Here is a 19,934-nt window from a genome sequence, read left to right as displayed (position 1 = left end):
GAAGTAAGGTGCCCTTTGGTGGAGATCAGGTTTGGAGTAGGTCTGGTGCTTTTTGGAATTGTCAAAAGTAGGCATAAATGTGTGTAAGAAGTGCATAAACTCATTACTGTCAAGCTCGTTGGAACTGTCAATACACCTGTCAACATCAACTCAAAGCCATCAGAAACACTTGTTAAGGAGACTTGTCATAGGGAGCTGTCAATTCATTTAAAGTCCTGCCATTTAAATGTTTGAAAAATGTGTGGAGTGTTTAAAAAAAAAAAGTTTGTTTGCTATTTCATTCTGGCATAAGCCTAAGGGTTTCCATTACTGGATAAGGGCTGCATGACTGATTTCACAACCATCCATTTAGGGTGCTTGCCATTTCACAGTTTGATTGACAGCTACAAGTAGTTATAACTTCTTTGACATGGGTCTATGTTTGTTGTTATAAGGCTTTATTTAGGCTTAGGAAAGTGAATGTAGTAAATTTTTTTATGAATAAATGTTTTTTTCAATATAATGACTTCTGCAATAGGCACTTAGAACTTTGTTTTATCTCACCTCTGCATGGGACCTGAGGTCTGCACATTGCCGATACTGGATGAGTTAGTATGGTAGGTGTAAAGGCAAAGGGTGGTGAGTAGGGGGCATGAGTTGGTACTAAGTTGGCACAGGGGCTAAAAAGGGCCATGGGTGGAGGAGCATAGGTTGGCATAGGGGCCATGAAGGGCCATAGGGGTTGTTTTGGGGGGATATACCTTGGCATGGGGGCATGAGGGGCCATAGGGGTTGTTTGGTACTTTGGCATGAGGGGCTATGGGTGGAGTGGGGGACATAGCTTGGCATTGGGCATGTTCCATGGGGGGTGATTGGGGGGCACGAGGTGGCATGGGTTGGCATTAACAGATCATAGGGTGTGTTGGGGGTGGGGGGATGCGAGCTGGAGGGCTGTTTTAATGTTTTATTCTTTATTTTTAAACTTTGGACACAGTGCCCAATCCTTGAGGCAGGCCTCCGTCCAGCCTTCCTCCGTACTTGGCAACCCCCTCAGTTTACCTGGAGTCGCCCACCCTGATTTCTAATCCAGTTTGCCCCTCCCAGAGAATCTGCTGTTCGGGCAGCCGCTTTCAAAGGTTGTCTTTGTGGAGCCGGGAATTCTCCCATCTCTGCACACCTGACCTGGGATTGAAAACCTGAGCCCTAGAATCACTGACAGCAACTCCTGGATTTTTGTGTTTAACTGCTCATATGTGGACTCCAGAAGGTGGTGCCAGTTTCAGACGAGTAATGATGACAAATGCTGACAGTTTAGCCGTCGATTACTGCCCCAAAACCTGGGAAACTGTGTCTCTCCTCCTCACTTTATTTTTACTACTGCTACTAACAATCTTCACCTCTCTGGGATTCATCACATCTCTGAGGTTCCCTTCTAAAACCTTTTCCATTACCAATAGCTCTCCCCAGTTTCCAGAGCTTTCTCAAATCCTGCTTCCTCAATCACACATTTAGTTACTTCCATCGACCTATTCTCCAAGTGCCTTGTCACCTTTCATAAATTAAAGGTGCTATATAAATGTAATTTGTTAGATTACTGTAAGTTGATTAGTAATGATTATTGGGGGGGGGTTTCTGTACTCTGCATACTATTTATTTAGAGGAATGCTGTTTCAAACATTGCCAAAACTGAGGAAGGCAGCTTCTTCAACGTGATTTTAAAATCTATTCAAAGTTGAATGCTCATAAACTTTGAAAGATGAAATATATAAGCAGTTCCGAATGCTGCAGTTTCAAATATGTACATTCTGATTGTTGCAGTAAAGACTTTGCCACTGATAATTATAAGGTACTTGTCACTAGGGGGCACTGTTGTCTAACTTTTATTGCTTTTGGTGATTAAACTGACACAATTTTCAGAATGTTTGAGAGACCAGTGGAGACTGGCTCATTGAATTTATACAAGGCTGCGTGGCCAGTGCAGAATGGAGCCAGGCCCACCGATCACTGACGCAGAGCATAGGTGGGCGTGGAGGTAGGCAAGTGCTGAGGCAGCCTGGTTAGAAGGCCTGCCTCAGTTCTCTGGAACCTTGTCCCAGTTGTTTCAATTGCTGTTAGACCCTCTAGCCCTAATCCCTCAAACTCCCACACCACCTCCATAGCCTTTTAACCAGCATTCACTTTGGGCAGACCTCAGGAGCCATGTGGAGGTGAAAAAAGAATTAAGTTCTAACAATCTTGTACAGCTCTCACTCATACACACTTGATAGTGGCATAAACTCCCATTCGAAAAGATCTGTTCAAAGCTTTGAAATCTCCTCAGGTAGTTAGTCTCTTATAAAATCAAGCAAACTTCAATTCAGACTCCACATCGAAAAGGGCCAACCCTTTAATAGCCTCTTTAAACTGACAATCAAACAGTGAATTCAGAACCTCCTGCTGAGATAATTGTAGCTTTTGAAACTCAACTAAGCATTCATAATGACATAATGGCAGCACTTGGGGAAATGTCAACAAAGACAAAGACCTCTGGTGGTTGCATCACCACCACTCTGGGTGCACGCTGCCTGCAAAGGAGAGCTTGCCCGTCTCTGAATGACAGGCAGCTCTGGTTAGGGGTGGGGGCGGGTTGGAATTTCTGCCTCCGTGGTCCTTGATCCTGAGGAAAGCTCACCACTTGCCAGTTAAGTACCTTATAGTGCCTCTTGCCGGCTGCTGGCAGTCGAGGCCCCCATTATCTAGTCTAAATTACACCTAAAGCTTCATGATCCTATAATGAAACTGCAGCTTATTTTGTTACATAAACTAGAATTGAAAGCAGAATGTAGAGAATAGTTAGTCACCAGTACTATGTATAAAAGGATATAATGATACCAACTTACATTAATATAGCACCTGTAACATTCACAGAAGTGATGATGCTTCCCTCTCCTGAACCTGTGTCCTCTTTCAAGGTCCAGATCCAATCTGAAGCTGAAACTCAGTGGTTGTCAAAGTCCAGGCCCTGATGGTGCAGAAGTGCTGAACTGGGGTTGTTATAATCCACGTTTTATTAAATGCTCCCACTCGCTGCTTCCCTCTCTTGAACCCCCGCTATGACTGAGGGCTCTGGAGATGAGCGGCGAGGTAGGAGGAGCAGCTTATGTATTGTTATTTTGCTGGATCAGACTGGTAAGCACATGAATATGTGTGTTTCAAGCCTGCCTAAAGATTTTGGCCCTCCTGACCCAACAGCCATTGCTACCTGCGCTATTCATTTGCTTCATGCCTGAAGGCTAATGGGCTTGCATCAGCGAATACTAGGTACACCAGGCAGCCTATTAGCGAGCTTTAATGCAGTAGCTTGGCTACTGTTGCCAATTTGTACTGCTGCTTCATGCAGACCATTCAGTCCAGTGTGGACCAAATGGTCAGTTCCATGAACAAAACAGTAGCGCACATCATGATGGAGCCTCTGGTGGCAGTTCACACTGTTGCCATGGGAGGTCAGATTGCTGTTTTCTGGCATAGGACCATTATTTAAAGGCACATGCCCATAATATCTACACAGAATCCCTATCCAATATGATGGATGGGACGTTGCTGATGCAGGCCAAGCAGTTCATGTGCTCCCGTCATATTAGATGCTAGTCACTTTCTGCTGAATAGAAATTATGCCTGAGTCCATTAACACAGATTATTAGTTTGTTTATCGGTAGTTTGTTTATCAGTACTTTTTAACTATGGCAAAAGATTGGGTTGGTCCAAAAGGAATAAGTATTTGCGTAATGTAATCTTATGATCCATATGCGCAACAGATTTCAGTTCACAACAGATTTCAGTTCACAACAGATTTCAGTTGCCAACTGACATAGCCACTTGTGGCTTAAGCAAGACCCTGGATTAGGTTACACAGAGAGGTTGGATCTATTCCAATTATGTTCAGAATTGATCTTGTTCCTGATTATGCTGGCAATCATACGTGCACTTCTTTGTGTCCATAAACAAACTATCCAGTGGGAACTGGAACAGCCTTAGGAAATGCAGTACAAAGTCATAAGGATCCCAGTACTTAAATGGCATGTTTATTTAAAATTAACTCACTTCAGAAGGCAGGAAAATGTCTGGTTCATCAGTGTTCTCATCAAGTCCTGAGGGTTAAATCTGTTTCTGTCTTTAGAAGTTATCTTTTCTAGTAGACCCTTCCAGCATTGCCATGCCCCGGAACACGTTGGAATTTCTGGACATCTTCGCTGTCTGGAAGCAGATGCTTATTTTAGAATATTTACTGTAATGTCTTATTTATGTCCTGTCTTCTGTACTCAGTAGCATAGAACGTTAGGGATACGTTTGTTATTGAGGTTTAGATTCATGCTATCTGTATTGCTTCTAAAGTTAAACTATGGATGTAGTAGGAAATTAGTTAGTGTTGTTTACTGGAGGGGTCTGAAGTTTTCTTTTTCATGATGACTGAGCCACAAGAACCTAGGGAAATGTGTTATGACTTTTCTAGGAGGAAGTAGAACAAAGTGGAAATGGAAATATCTGTATCTTTTATATTGCAGCCAGTTTGATGTCAACGTGAGTGATGTTGCCCTTTGAATGGAATGTCGGCAGGTGAATTCTAGGAAGCGAGTGACAACATATTTGTACTATTTCATGTTTAACGTATTGCAGCATTGTGATAGATGAGGTGAATATAAATCATAAGAAACGGGTGCAGGAATAGGCCAAATGGTCCCTCAAAACTTCTCTACCGTTCAAAAAGCCCATGACAACTCCACATATTTACCCGGCCACATAAAGACTTAGGGCAGAATTTTGCCCTTAGTTGGCGGGCCGGCCCCACCGGTTTGGCAGCAGGCGGGCAGCCGAATTCCGCCGCCGAAGCGGGTCCCGCCGCCATTTTAAGTGGGCGGGCCAATTAAAGCACTGCTCCCTGAGACTAAGTGCTGTCTCAGGGAGATCAGTGAAAGTGTTACAAAGTTTAAAAAATAGAAAAATAAAAAAATTATTAACATGTCCCCCTCATGTGACAATGTCACACGAGATGGGATATGTTAATAATTTTCACGTTACATTTATTAAAGTTTTTAAAAATGGACATGAAACCACATCCCACCAGTGGATGAGGTTTCATGTAATGTCAGAAGCCGCTGGGGCTCCTGGCCTTCCCACCAGCCTTAAGGTTGGATGGACAGGTCTTTAATGACCTTAATTATCCTGTCAATGGCCAATGACAGGTCAGCCGACGAACAGCTGATTTCACTGTCCACCCGCCTTCCTAAAGATTTAACTGGACCGGGATCACGTCAGGGGTTCCTTCTGATGTCATCCTGTGTCATTTTCCCCTCGGCGAGTAGGCCCCGCCCCCAAATCGCTGACGGGAAAATCAGGCCTTAGGCCGGGATTTCCAGCCCACTGCAAGCGAGGCGGCGCCCAAGTCAGAAATCCATTGACATGTGGCAGGACCAGAAGATCATGGCAGTGGGCAGGTGTGGAAAATCCTACTGTTAGACTCCAAAATTCTTTCGATCCCAGCCTTTAATATACTCATACACTGAGCATCCATAACAGTGGAGTGGAGAATTCCAAAGATTCCCAATACTCTGAAGAAATTTCTTCTAATCTCAGTCCTCAATAGGTGACTTCTTCCCTGAGACTATGTCCTCTAGTTCTAGCACCTCTGCATCTACGTTGTCAAGGCCCTTAACAATTTTATATGTTTTAAAAACATTACCTCTCATTCTTCTAAAGCCTTGGAAAAATAGGCTTAAGTCTACTCAATCTCTCCTCATAGTACAACCCTCTCATGCCAGAAACCAATTTTTTTTATTCTTTCATGGGACATGGGCATTGCTGGCAAGGCTAGCATTTATTGCCCATCCCTAATTGCCCTTGAGAAGGTGGTGGTGGTGAGCCGCCTCCTTGAACCACTGCAGTCCATGAGATATAGGTACACCCACAGTGCTGTTAGGAAGGGAGTTCCAGGACTTTGACTCAGCTACACTGAAGGAATGGCGCTATAGTTCCAAGTTAGGATGATGTATGGCTTAGCGGGAAACTTGCAGGTGGTGATGTTCCCATACACCTTCTGCCCTTGTCCTTCTAGATGGTAGAGGTCACGGGTTTGGAAGGTGCTGTCGAAAGAGCCTTGATGAGTTGCTGCAGTGGGCCTTGTAGATGGTACACACTACTGCCTCTGTGTGTTGGTGGTGGAGGGAGTGGATGTTGGAGGTGGTGGATGGGGTGCCAGTCACGCAGGCTGCTTTGTCCTAGATGGTGTTGAACTTTGATGGAGCTGCACTCATCCAGGCAAGTAGAGAGTATTTCATCACACTCCTGACTTGCGCCTTGTGGATGGTGGACAGACTTTGAGGAGTTAGGAGGTGAGTTGCTTTCTGCAGGATTCCTAGCCTCTGAACTGCTGTGTAGCCACAGTATTTATATGGCTAGTTCAGTTCAGTTTCTGGGCAGTTCAGTTTCTGGTCAATGGTAACCCCAAGGATGTTGATAGTGAGGGATTCAGTGATGGAAATGCCATTGAATGTCAAAGGAAGATTATTGGATTTTCTCTTGTTGGAGATGGTCATTACCTGGCACTTGTGTGGTGTGAATGTTACTTGCCACTTATCAGCCCAAGCCTGGATATTGTCCAGGTCTTGCTGCTTTTGGACATGGACTACTTCAGTATCTGAGGAGTCATGTATGATGCTGAACATTGTGTAATCATCAGTGAACATCCCCACCTCTGACCTTATGATGGAAGGAAGGTCATTGATGAAGCAGCTGAAGATGGTTGGGCCGAGGGCACCACGCTGAGGAACTCCTGCAGTGATGTCCTGGAGCTGAGATGACTGACCTCAAACAACCACAACCATCTTCCTTTGTGCTAGATATGACTCTAACCAGTGGAGAGTTTTCCCCCCTGATTCCCATTGACTCCAGTTTTGCTAGGGCTCCTTGATGCCACACTCGGTCAAATGCTGCCTTGATGTCAAGGGCAATCATCCTCACCTTCAGCACCATTTGCAACTCCTCAGATACTGAAGCAGTCCATGTCCAAATGCAGCAAGACCTGGACAATATCCAGGCTTGGGCTGACAAGTGCCAAGCAACATTCATGCCACATAAGTGCCACACAGTGACCATCTCCAACAAGAGAGAATCTTAACCATCACCTCTTGACAATCAATGGCATTACCATCACTGAAACCCCCACTCTCAACATCCTGGGGGTTACCATTGATCAGAAACTGAGCTGTACTAGCCATATAAATACTGTGGCCATAAGAACAGGTCAGAGGCCAGGAACCCTGTGGTGAGTAACCCACCTCCTGACTCTCCAAAGCCTCTCCACCCTACAAGGCACAAGTCAGGAGTGTGATGGAATACTCCTCACTTGCCTGGATGAGTGCAGCTCCAACAATACTCAAGAAGCTTGACACCATCCAGGACAAAGTAGCTCACTTGATTGGCACCCAATCCACAAACATTCACTCCCTCTACCACCAACGCACAGTAGCAGCAACGTGTAGCATCTACACGATGCACTACAGGAACTCACCAAGGCTCCTTAGACAGCAGCTTTCAAACCCACGACAGTTACCACCTAGAAGCACAAAGGCAACAGATACATGGGAACACCATCACCAGGAAGTTCCCCTCCAAGCCACTCGCCATTCTGATTTGGAATTATATCACTATTCCTTCACTGTCGTCGGGTCAAAATCCTGGAGCTCCCTCCCTAAGAGCACTGTGGGTGTATTTACGCCACATGGACTGCAGCGGTTCAAGAAGCAGCTCCTCACCACCTTCTCAAGGGCAATTTGGGATGGGCGATAAATGCTGGCCCAACCAGTGATGCCCACACCCCATGAATGAATTTTAAAAAAGTGAAAAAGCAAAATATGTGCCTAAGGGAAGCGTAAAGGGGAAGACAATCACTACCATAAGCTGCAGTCAAGAAAAAGATGCAGAGATTATGAAATTGTTGAACTCAGTGTTGACTCAGCAAGGCTCTGTAATGTGCCTGATCGATAGATGAGGTCCTGTTCCTTGAGCTTTTGCTGAGCTTTATTGGAAAACTGTGGGAAGCCAAGGACAGAAAAGCCAGTGCGGGAATGGAGTGGCATATTAAAATGACAGGTGATCAGAAGTTCAGCATCACCCTTGTGGACTGAATGAAGGTGTTCCACAAATGATTACCCAGCCCATGTATGATCTCCCCAATGTGAACGAGACCACATTGTGAGCAGCGAATGCTGTGCTCTGAATTGAAAGAGGTGCGAGTAAATCTCTTTTGCACCTGGGAGGAGTGTCCTTTCGCATGTAAATGAAACTTTAACAGTGTGGCAGATCTGAATTATTGCTAAACAACTTCTCTGTAACTGAAAATTTACTTTTACAAATGTTGAGTCTCATTCCTTCAGATGTTAATTATTGTTGAAGATATAAAAATTAAAATACATTTTATTTTTTCCTTCTGTCGTTTATCTCTGTCTTAATCCCATCTTTCTTTACATCTGTTTATTTTGCTTCCCAATTTGATAATTGAATTAAATGTTCTAACTTGCACTTCCTGATTTATGCATGTCTTCAATCTGGCAGATGAGACATGCTATTGTCTGTCTTGTATAGACGGACCATAAGTCCCTTGTAGAGGGCCCTGGCTCTTTTTGGACCCCTGATGATTGTTAATTGTTGCTTAGAAGCCCATGAAAATGCTATGGGCAGCTGCAAGTGTAACGAACAGCAAGATCATTTGTTTACCAATGAGTGCAAAATCTGGGCCAATATCTTCATTTTTGTGGTCGTTTTCTATATTGTGCAAGAGGCCTAATAAAAATCAGTTCAGTTTCTTTTGTGTTACTGTACCTTAGCACTTTGGTCGCACCTCAAAAGAGATCTGACTTTTTTACATGATGTTTGTTCCAAAGTTATTTGTTGACTATCTTCCACTTGTTTCCCAGTTTTAGTATCCAGTGTATGTAGTCTTTTTCCTTTATTAGTTTTGTATTTGGAAATATTCCAGACACCAAATTCAACCAGGTTTTACTCAATCATCTTTCCTATTTACATATTCTGAATATCCATTTATTATATGTTTGGTTTAATTTCAATTGTTGGCATGAGTATCAAATATATGGATTACACCTGTGGTTTTAACCTTTACAAAAGTCTTATAAATAGTTGCAAATCTGATGACCTACCTCCCCTTTGATATTGGAAGAATCCTTTTATTTCATTTAAAAAAGCAGTTGAGTTAAATTTGGGGGAAAGGGGATTTATGATTGCCAAGAGAAGAATGGGTGTTGGCAAGCAAGAGCATGGTTTTTCAAAGAAAGGCTAAAATATGATATAGGGGAATTAAACACATAATCAGCGTGAAAAAATCTAGTGTGATTATTGTCCATTTTTGAGATTTTGACACTGCTCACAGAGGTTGTATTTTCTGAGCCTTACTTGGGAATCTTGCTGCAAGGTTAATGTACCTCTCATTTTATTTTATGATTTATTAACAAGTATGAATGTTACCACTGTATTTTTTCTACACTGATGATCAGAATGCTGCAGAAGCAGAAAATGGCACAAGTTGGTGCTCTAAGCACTGATTGAAAATGAACTTCTATTGTTTACATGTACAAAAGAACTACCTACTGAGAGAGCAGTGTACTGTTACAAAACCGTTTTTAGACTTGGTTTGGGACTGAAGTAAGAAGATAGTTGAACTTGGTAACCAACGCTATTCACATGGCACCCTATTTCATTCCAACTACATAGTTGGATAGTTGGTGAAAGGTTCACAAATAAAAATTCTCTGAGCCTTCCCTTTCGTATTGCCTCAGTGAATTGGTTTGTTTATGGCATCAATTAACCCTAGTGACAGACAAATTTATTCCTGTCTAAATGTTTTGGGCTTTTGCTTTTAACAGGCTCACCAGTGGCTGAGGATAAAACTACATTTAGTCTTGAAGAAAAATCGAAATCCTCCAAGAAACGAGTTCACTACCAGAAATTCACCAAAGGTGAGATCTAGTACAAAAGCAAAACACTGCAGATGCTGGAAAACTGCAATAAAAATAGAAAATGCTGCAATGCTCAGCAGGCCCAACAGCATCTGTGGATAGAAAAGGAGTGATTGTTTCAGGTCAATGACTTCATCAGAAAGGGAGTGATTGTTTCAGGTCAATGACTTCATCAGAAAGGGAGTGATTGTTTCAGGTCAATGACTTCATCAGAAAGGGAGTGATTGTTTCAGGTCAATGACTTCATCAGAAAGGGAGTGATTGTTTCAGGTCAATGACTTCATCAGAAAGGGAGTGATTGTTTCAGGTCGTTGACTTCGTCAGAAAGGGAGTGATTGTTTCAGGTCGTTGACTTCGTCAGAAAGGGAGTGATTGTTTCAGGTCGTTGACTTCGTCAGAAAGGGAGTGATTGTTTCAGGTCGTTGACTTCGTCAGAAAGGGAGTGATTGTTTCAGGTCGTTGACTTCGTCAGAAAGGGAGTGATTGTTTCAGGTCGTTGACTTCGTCAGAAAGGGAGTGATTGTTTCAGGTCGTTGACTTCGTCAGAAAGGGAGTGATTGTTTCAGGTCGTTGACTTCGTCAGAAAGGGAGTGATTGTTTCAGGTCGTTGACTTCGTCAGAAAGGGAGTGATTGTTTCAGGTCGTTGACTTCGTCAGAAAGGGAGTGATTGTTTCAGGTCGTTGACTTCGTCAGAAAGGGAGTGATTGTTTCAGGTCGTTGACTTCGTCAGAAAGGGAGTGATTGTTTCAGGTCGTTGACTTCGTCAGAAAGGGAGTGATTGTTTCAGGTCGTTGACTTCGTCAGAAAGGGAGTGATTGTTTCAGGTCGTTGACTTCGTCAGAAAGGGAGTGATTGTTTCAGGTCGTTGACTTCGTCAGAAAGGGAGTGATTGTTTCAGGTCGTTGACTTCGTCAGAAAGGGAGTGATTGTTTCAGGTCGTTGACTTCGTCAGAAAGGGAGTGATTGTTTCAGGTCGTTGACTTCGTCAGAAAGGGAGTGATTGTTTCAGGTCGTTGACTTCGTCAGAAAGGGAGTGATTGTTTCAGGTCGTTGACTTCGTCAGAAAGGGAGTGATTGTTTCAGGTCGTTGACTTCGTCAGAAAGGGAGTGATTGTTTCAGGTCGTTGACTTCGTCAGAAAGGGAGTGATTGTTTCAGGTCGTTGACTTCGTCAGAAAGGGAGTGATTGTTTCAGGTCGTTGACTTCGTCAGAAAGGGAGTGATTGTTTCAGGTCGTTGACTTCGTCAGAAAGGGAGTGATTGTTTCAGGTCGTTGACTTCGTCAGAAAGGGAGTGATTGTTTCAGGTCGTTGACTTCGTCAGAAAGGGAGTGATTGTTTCAGGTCGTTGACTTCGTCAGAAAGGGAGTGATTGTTTCAGGTCGTTGACTTCGTCAGAAAGGGAGTGATTGTTTCAGGTCGTTGACTTCGTCAGAAAGGGAGTGATTGTTTCAGGTCGTTGACTTCGTCAGAAAGGGAGTGATTGTTTCAGGTCGTTGACTTCGTCAGAAAGGGAGTGATTGTTTCAGGTCGTTGACTTCGTCAGAAAGGGAGTGATTGTTTCAGGTCGTTGACTTCGTCAGAAAGGGAGTGATTGTTTCAGGTCGTTGACTTCGTCAGAAAGGGAGTGATTGTTTCAGGTCGTTGACTTCGTCAGAAAGGGAGTGATTGTTTCAGGTCGTTGACTTCGTCAGAAAGGGAGTGATTGTTTCAGGTCGTTGACTTCGTCAGAAAGGGAGTGATTGTTTCAGGTCGTTGACTTCGTCAGAAAGGGAGTGATTGTTTCAGGTCGTTGACTTCGTCAGAAAGGGAGTGATTGTTTCAGGTCGTTGACTTCGTCAGAAAGGGAGTGATTGTTTCAGGTCGTTGACTTCGTCAGAAAGGGAGTGATTGTTTCAGGTCGTTGACTTCGTCAGAAAGGGAGTGATTGTTTCAGGTCGTTGACTTCGTCAGAAAGGGAGTGATTGTTTCAGGTCGTTGACTTCGTCAGAAAGGGAGTGATTGTTTCAGGTCGTTGACTTCGTCAGAAAGGGAGTGATTGTTTCAGGTCGTTGACTTCGTCAGAAAGGGAGTGATTGTTTCAGGTCGTTGACTTCGTCAGAAAGGGAGTGATTGTTTCAGGTCGTTGACTTCGTCAGAAAGGGAGTGATTGTTTCAGGTCGTTGACTTCGTCAGAAAGGGAGTGATTGTTTCAGGTCGTTGACTTCGTCAGAAAGGGAGTGATTGTTTCAGGTCGTTGACTTCGTCAGAAAGGGAGTGATTGTTTCAGGTCGTTGACTTCGTCAGAAAGGGAGTGATTGTTTCAGGTCGTTGACTTCGTCAGAAAGGGAGTGATTGTTTCAGGTCGTTGACTTCGTCAGAAAGGGAGTGATTGTTTCAGGTCGTTGACTTCGTCAGAAAGGGAGTGATTGTTTCAGGTCGTTGACTTCGTCAGAAAGGGAGTGATTGTTTCAGGTCGTTGACTTCGTCAGAAAGGGAGTGATTGTTTCAGGTCGTTGACTTCGTCAGAAAGGGAGTGATTGTTTCAGGTCGTTGACTTCGTCAGAAAGGGAGTGATTGTTTCAGGTCGTTGACTTCGTCAGAAAGGGAGTGATTGTTTCAGGTCGTTGACTTCGTCAGAAAGGGAGTGATTGTTTCAGGTCGTTGACTTCGTCAGAAAGGGAGTGATTGTTTCAGGTCGTTGACTTCGTCAGAAAGGGAGTGATTGTTTCAGGTCGTTGACTTCGTCAGAAAGGGAGTGATTGTTTCAGGTCGTTGACTTCGTCAGAAAGGGAGTGATTGTTTCAGGTCGTTGACTTCGTCAGAAAGGGAGTGATTGTTTCAGGTCGTTGACTTCGTCAGAAAGGGAGTGATTGTTTCAGGTCGTTGACTTCGTCAGAAAGGGAGTGATTGTTTCAGGTCGTTGACTTCGTCAGAAAGGGAGTGATTGTTTCAGGTCGTTGACTTCGTCAGAAAGGGAGTGATTGTTTCAGGTCGTTGACTTCGTCAGAAAGGGAGTGATTGTTTCAGGTCGTTGACTTCGTCAGAAAGGGAGTGATTGTTTCAGGTCGTTGACTTCGTCAGAAAGGGAGTGATTGTTTCAGGTCGTTGACTTCGTCAGAAAGGGAGTGATTGTTTCAGGTCGTTGACTTCGTCAGAAAGGGAGTGATTGTTTCAGGTCGTTGACTTCGTCAGAAAGGGAGTGATTGTTTCAGGTCGTTGACTTCGTCAGAAAGGGAGTGATTGTTTCAGGTCGTTGACTTCGTCAGAAAGGGAGTGATTGTTTCAGGTCGTTGACTTCGTCAGAAAGGGAGTGATTGTTTCAGGTCGTTGACTTCGTCAGAAAGGGAGTGATTGTTTCAGGTCGTTGACTTCGTCAGAAAGGGAGTGATTGTTTCAGGTCGTTGACTTCGTCAGAAAGGGAGTGATTGTTTCAGGTCGTTGACTTCGTCAGAAAGGGAGTGATTGTTTCAGGTCGTTGACTTCGTCAGAAAGGGAGTGATTGTTTCAGGTCGTTGACTTCGTCAGAAAGGGAGTGATTGTTTCAGGTCGTTGACTTCGTCAGAAAGGGAGTGATTGTTTCAGGTCGTTGACTTCGTCAGAAAGGGAGTGATTGTTTCAGGTCGTTGACTTCGTCAGAAAGGGAGTGATTGTTTCAGGTCGTTGACTTCGTCAGAAAGGGAGTGATTGTTTCAGGTCGTTGACTTCGTCAGAAAGGGAGTGATTGTTTCAGGTCGTTGACTTCGTCAGAAAGGGAGTGATTGTTTCAGGTCGTTGACTTCGTCAGAAAGGGAGTGATTGTTTCAGGTCGTTGACTTCGTCAGAAAGGGAGTGATTGTTTCAGGTCGTTGACTTCGTCAGAAAGGGAGTGATTGTTTCAGGTCGTTGACTTCGTCAGAAAGGGAGTGATTGTTTCAGGTCGTTGACTTCGTCAGAAAGGGAGTGATTGTTTCAGGTCGTTGACTTCGTCAGAAAGGGAGTGATTGTTTCAGGTCGTTGACTTCGTCAGAAAGGGAGTGATTGTTTCAGGTCGTTGACTTCGTCAGAAAGGGAGTGATTGTTTCAGGTCGTTGACTTCGTCAGAAAGGGAGTGATTGTTTCAGGTCGTTGACTTCGTCAGAAAGGGAGTGATTGTTTCAGGTCGTTGACTTCGTCAGAAAGGGAGTGATTGTTTCAGGTCGTTGACTTCGTCAGAAAGGGAGTGATTGTTTCAGGTCGTTGACTTCGTCAGAACAGCCTAGGACTCAAAATAAGGAACAAAGTGTGGTATAGTGTAATTAATACAAATACTTGTCCAAATGTTGGCATTTGAGTTTTAAATGTTGATATCTTTAAAGTACTTGTGCCAGGATATTTTCTAATTAAGAGGAAGATTTTTAGTTTAGTGTCTGTGGTATGATATGCAGCAGTGTAACTTATGGACATGGTATGATTATTTGTATTTGCTGTAAGAGATATGCTTATTATGGAAGCAGGTCATAATTATTAATTACAGAATGCTTAGGCAAACCTTCCTCCTGAGGCATTCACTGACTGCCCCCCCCAACTCCCCACCTTCCCTTTAAGTCTGACTATGGTTGAAAGGTTGCTATTCTGGAAATTTTGTTTAATATTTTACAAGTGACTTGGAGAGTTTGCAATGATTTCAAAGTTGAAAGAGCACTTCAAGATTTGGCTCTGCAATTTCAAATTTTGGTCATAAAGGATAATTAACATTTTGTTTAATATTCACTTTCTATTTGGGGAAAAATTATTAAAGACAAATTTATACCTAACACCTAAGTTTTGTTATTTGAAATTTTAGCTTATGAATTTAATTTTTAATTAAAATCTGTGTAGAAGAATTATTCGTCATAGACACTGCTTGTAAGGTAGATAGTGTACTGTCAGTCTTGTGACAGATTTGAATTCCCAGGAAATGTGAAACACTGCAATCTTTTACGCTAAGGATATTTTTCTGAAATAATTAATTTTCCTCAAAAGTGTACAGTAGGATGTTTCAATTAACAAGAAGGAAGTGGATGAATTTAAATTAGCAGCAACCATGCAGAATGGATTATATAAATATATGATTTGATATGAAAATGGTTGTTATAGTTTTGGAAGAAGCTACTGTGCTGTTTCTGTTTTTTGAGATCCTGGTTATTTTTTCACTAATCTTTGGTCTATCATTACTGTTCTGTTCTCATACATGATCTCGATGAGAAAAAAGCAAAATTGTTCATTCAGCCCAGATAATAAGTCAGAGCTTCACAGCATTGCTGTGTAGATGGAGAGCTTACTCAACAATGGATGGATCAAAAGTAGAAAAATTAACTTGAAGCTCTCAGGTGCTTACTGTATGTTGGGTAATATAACTAGAGTGATGTACCGTTAGTTTGACTCTGCTCCACAAAAGTAGGTTAAGATGAAGAAGATGCTTTGACCTGTTTGATCTCATTGTTTCGGGACAGTCATTCTACATCTTCCCATTAGAGTGTATAGGCATTTCTTAAATGAGCCCATTGTCCTGGTTATTTACTAACTCTGTTCAAGTCCATGGAGCCCACAGTGAAACCATTTTTAGAACTAGGCAGAACTGTGCTCATGTCCCTTTTTTTAACATCCACATGTACATACTTTCAAGCTGTGGTCATTGTATAATGATCATGAATAGAAAGCTTTCCTCCACACTCCCCATCCTATTTTTCTAACCTGAGAACACTGAGATTAATTATAATGCCAACAGTGCTGTCCTAGCTGGGATTAAACATTGGGACCATTTTGACCTTAATGGTATCAGGTCATGTATTTCTCCTCTGAGCAATTAAGCAATCCCTTCGAAAAATGCATCTTGACTGGGGAAAATAACAGACTCGTTCTGACCTCGCATCTATTGGCAAGGATATACACCAGTATCTACTCAGTCTAAACGAAATTTATTTCCTCCTCACAGGAAAGACAGTAACAATGTGCACTTGATGTGTTAGCTAAACAGATGATTTGTGGCAATTTAAAAAAATTAAAATGCAATTCATAAAGTAAACAATATTGAAGAACTTCCTATTACCTCCGATTGGTTTATAGTTTATTCTGTCCATGCTAGATATATATTTAGTTACTCAAGTTTGTAAATTTTTCCTGATTACTTTAATTGATAAGAATTATGGGTAAGTAACTGCTGACAGAGGACTCCTAATTCTGTGGGTGTTTCATCTGGCGGGTACCATGCAGTCATCAGGATACTGGACTGGCAATCTCGAGGTCATGAGTTCATGTCGTGCTATGTCAAGTTGTGAAATTGAAATCGGTAAATCTATTTATTGTATGCTGGAATCAGAAAAAGATGACTGGAAGTTGTCAGATTGTGTTTTTTTTAAAAAAATAAAGCAACTTGTTCATTAATGTCTATTGGGGGAGACCTGTCTTCCTACAATATGTCCCATTTGGGACAACTAAGGATTGGTAGTAAAAGTAGTAATGATGGTGTTGCCCAAACCCTAAGCACACAGTTTTAAAAAAAAGTTAATATAGTAGCCTTTCCAATGTGTAAAATTCATTTGTAACTTTTTTTTAATGAGTGTTTGTTTGCTACATTATGCAGCTCTTTAAACCTTAACGTGAAATATTCAGTTGGATTGCAGTGAACGATGTGCTTGCAGTAAACAAGCTCTGATTCAAAGCATTAAGCAGCTTACTCCTATGTGGCAGTGTTTTCTACAAAGGTATCGCTGTCATTGGAGAGGTTGATAAAATGATGGGAGATTGGATATCTGAGAAATATTTTTTGGATTTTCGTAGAAAACTTTCGAAATTCAAGTTTTTTTCCTTGCTGACTTAGATAAGTCCTTAAGTTTCACACATTGTATGAGACTACAATAGATTCATGCATGCTGAACTGTGATCCCCAGCTTATGAAAGAGAAGTGTTGCCTTTGTCAGTTTTGCCAAGATCCTATCGGTTAGTTTCTTTCTTGCCCCTGCACAGTCTGAGAGCAAAATCATAAAATGATCACCTGGAAGAGCATTTTAGTTTTACAGTTTTATGTACATTCTGCCTCTTGATGCCATTATTCTCATCCCAAAAACTTTATTGTATTGTCCTCATGGCACATCATCACTGATGCAAATAGTACTTAACCAGAAATACAATGTTTTGGGATGAAATAGTTTTCCTTTCCCCCAAGCTGGTTTATTCAGCAGCTTCTCAAGAAGCATTAAAACTTTGAGAAGGTGGTCTGGCTTTGTGAATGTCAAGACTGGGATTGGAATTCTGACACTTTTTTAAATGCAAGTACAAGGCTATCTCTCTGATTGTTTACCATCAATAGCTAGAGACATTTAAATCTTATAATGATAATAGCAAGAGTTTCTAGACCCAACGTGTCTTTGTTTTTTTGTTGCAACACTGCTCAGTTTTCTTGTGGTCAATGAGCTTGCTCCCATAACAGTGGTTTGTACAGCCCTCTACTTGATGCAGAGTAGGAACCCTCTAATCATCCCTCCTCCCCACCCCAGTTAGCAAGGACAGGAACTCTGCCATGGAGAAAATGATGGCCTGGATCTTCCAAGCAGCAGCAATGATCGTTGGATTGCTGCTGTGCCTATAAATTCCCTTGACTCTCACCGCTGTGCATTTCTACTGGAGTCTTCCGATCCCGCTTTCGCAGAAATACGCAGAGTCCATCGGGGAACTCCGTTGAAGCGGAGTAGAGTCAGGGGAAGACAGGACAAGGCCTCTTTTTATGACATTAGCTATGGTAAGTTTAAAGGTCAAGTTTGAATGTTAGCGTGTGGGTGAGTGGATGAGTTGGATAAATAGGTGGTGTAGTAGGTGGGTGAGTTGGGTAAGTAGAGGGTAACTGGATGAGTGGAGGGATCGGGGTGTAAGTCAGGTGGTTGGGAGGGGTAGTCAGGTTCGTTGGGGGGTGGCTGGGAGGCAGTCAGGTCAGGTTGGTGGGTTATTCAGGTCAGGAGGATGGTCAGGGAGTATTGGGGTGATTGGAAGGGTAGGTATGTCAGGTTGATAGGGGTAGTCAAGTCAGGAGGATAGATGGGTGGTCGGGAGGGTAAATTAATGGTCGTAAGGGGGAAGTTGGGTCCGGGGGGTGGTCAGACAGGGTAGTCTGATGGTCGTGAGGAGGGAATTGGGTGGTCGGGAGGGGCAGTTGGATGTTCAAGATGTAGCTCGGTGAGGCGGGTAGTCAGGTTGGGAGGGGGAGCTGTCGGGTCAGGTCGGGAGTTAGTCAGGTGGGGTCCGGGGATCAGGGTAGTTGGGGGCTCAGGGCGTAGATTGGGGTAGTCAGTTGTATAGTTACTCAGGTGTTAGACCAAGTCTTAACCTGTCATCCAAAGTCTCTGACTTCCCAAGCAATTCCCACATACGCCCATGCATCAGGACTTCCACACGGTCCTGACACGTATCTTCAGCCGTACATCCAGCCTCCAATGATCCTGAGACCGGAAGATTAGCCCGATGTCTTGGTGTCAGTGATGGTCTAGTGTTTCATGTTGCCTAGTGGGAGTGTGGTGCAGTATTTTATATCTTCATGTACATTGCAATTTAAAATTATCTAAAAAATTTCCAAATGAATAACTGAACCAAGACATAGAAATTAGTTTTTTTAGCTAAGCATTTGACACTTATGTGTGTTGAATGGAGCTTACTTGTTACTTACATCTAAGATTACATTTAAAACTAAAATGTTCAGATGGAATGATGAATGCTGTCTGACTCTGAAGAGGCCTGGATAGTTCAGATGGGTTTGAGAATTTGCTGTTTGATCTCTAGTTGGCATTGACATTTCACAAATACTTGCATTGTTTAAATGATTGGATTGTAGGAAAGGATCTCTCTTCTCGAAGTTCAACAGATCTAGCCTGCATTTTTGGAAAACGTAGCCAACGGGTCAGAGGATCCAGAGATCAAGAAGAGCAGGTGAAGGTAAGATATTTTACTTTTGATGTTTATTCATTAACGTGCTAACAGTAACTTTGCTTATTTCCCTTTCACCATCACATTTTATCTACAGCTACATATGATATTTACAGAATTCTTTACTGCCTAAACAAATACTTCAATCTGCCTTGAAGTGCATGTTGTGGCATGAAATCAGTTAGGGAAGGGTTATGATTGGGTAAATTCTGACATTGTTTCCACTGGTTGGTGAAATGGTAATGAGAGGACACAAGTTTAAGACAATTAAAAGATTTAATGGGAAATGAAAGAAAGCTTCTCTTTTACAAGGAGGGTAGTTAAAATGTGGGATTCTGCTGCAAACTGTTGCTGAAACAGAGTGCATGAAATCTAGTGTAGAACCAGATTGATGCTCGAGAACATTAAAGGGTATGGAGAGCAAAGAAAAGTGGGATTTGCTTCATGTAGAGGAAAAATATCTCTGCAGACTTGATGGCCTGAAAAGCCTGTGTCTGTGATGTCCTGTTACATTCAATATTCAATGGGCTCCTTTCCTTTTTAAGAAAATCTAACTATTATGGAAATAATCTTGGTGCTCATTTGACCAAGGCTTATTTTTATTTGTGTTGAAGACAAATAACTACAATTTCTACTGATCCATGAAATCAAAAATGAAAGCATCTGGGATGTTCTCCAAGTTGATAAAAAGATTGAAAAATATTGAATTAAAATTGCAATTGTGCCTCCTGAGATACACAATGTCTGGATCTATGTGCAATCTGCCAGTTTTTCTTTTCTAGCTTGTCACTCACATATTCAAATAGAATGAAAAAATACAAAGTGCAGTTTCTATCGGTTCCTATCAAGTTAAACTTCCTGAAGCTCAGTTTTTCTCTCACTTGGTTCAGACACCATTTCCTTCCTTTTCCAGCTGCGTTTCCTGATATGGTCTTATCACTGGAGAAAATAATGTCGAATAGACAGGAGCTTGGCATAGACCACACACAAGCTTTATAATTAAACAATATGTTCCTGAAAGAAATTTGAGGTGGTGGGTGGGGGAGTGTCCTGTTGGGTT

General features: G+C 42.5%; 1 protein-coding gene across 2 annotated transcripts in view; it reads left to right on the top strand.

Moving 5' to 3' along the window:
* Positions 1-19,934, top strand: part of pinx1 (PIN2 (TERF1) interacting telomerase inhibitor 1) — a 128,339-nt gene that overhangs the window by 23,604 nt on the left and 84,801 nt on the right. For both annotated transcript variants that reach the window (XM_041187817.1, XM_041187818.1), the window contains 2 exons: positions 9,891-9,983; positions 18,783-18,883. In XM_041187817.1, coding sequence (XP_041043751.1) covers positions 9,891-9,983; positions 18,783-18,883 — 194 coding nt within the window. The remainder of the gene's footprint in view (positions 1-9,890; positions 9,984-18,782; positions 18,884-19,934) is intronic.

Source organism: Carcharodon carcharias, chromosome 5 (genome assembly GCF_017639515.1).
Source record: "Carcharodon carcharias isolate sCarCar2 chromosome 5, sCarCar2.pri, whole genome shotgun sequence".
NCBI lineage: Eukaryota > Metazoa > Chordata > Chondrichthyes > Lamniformes > Lamnidae > Carcharodon > Carcharodon carcharias.
Note: the sequence above shows the minus strand (reverse complement) of the source record. Positions and strands in the feature narration are given on the sequence as shown.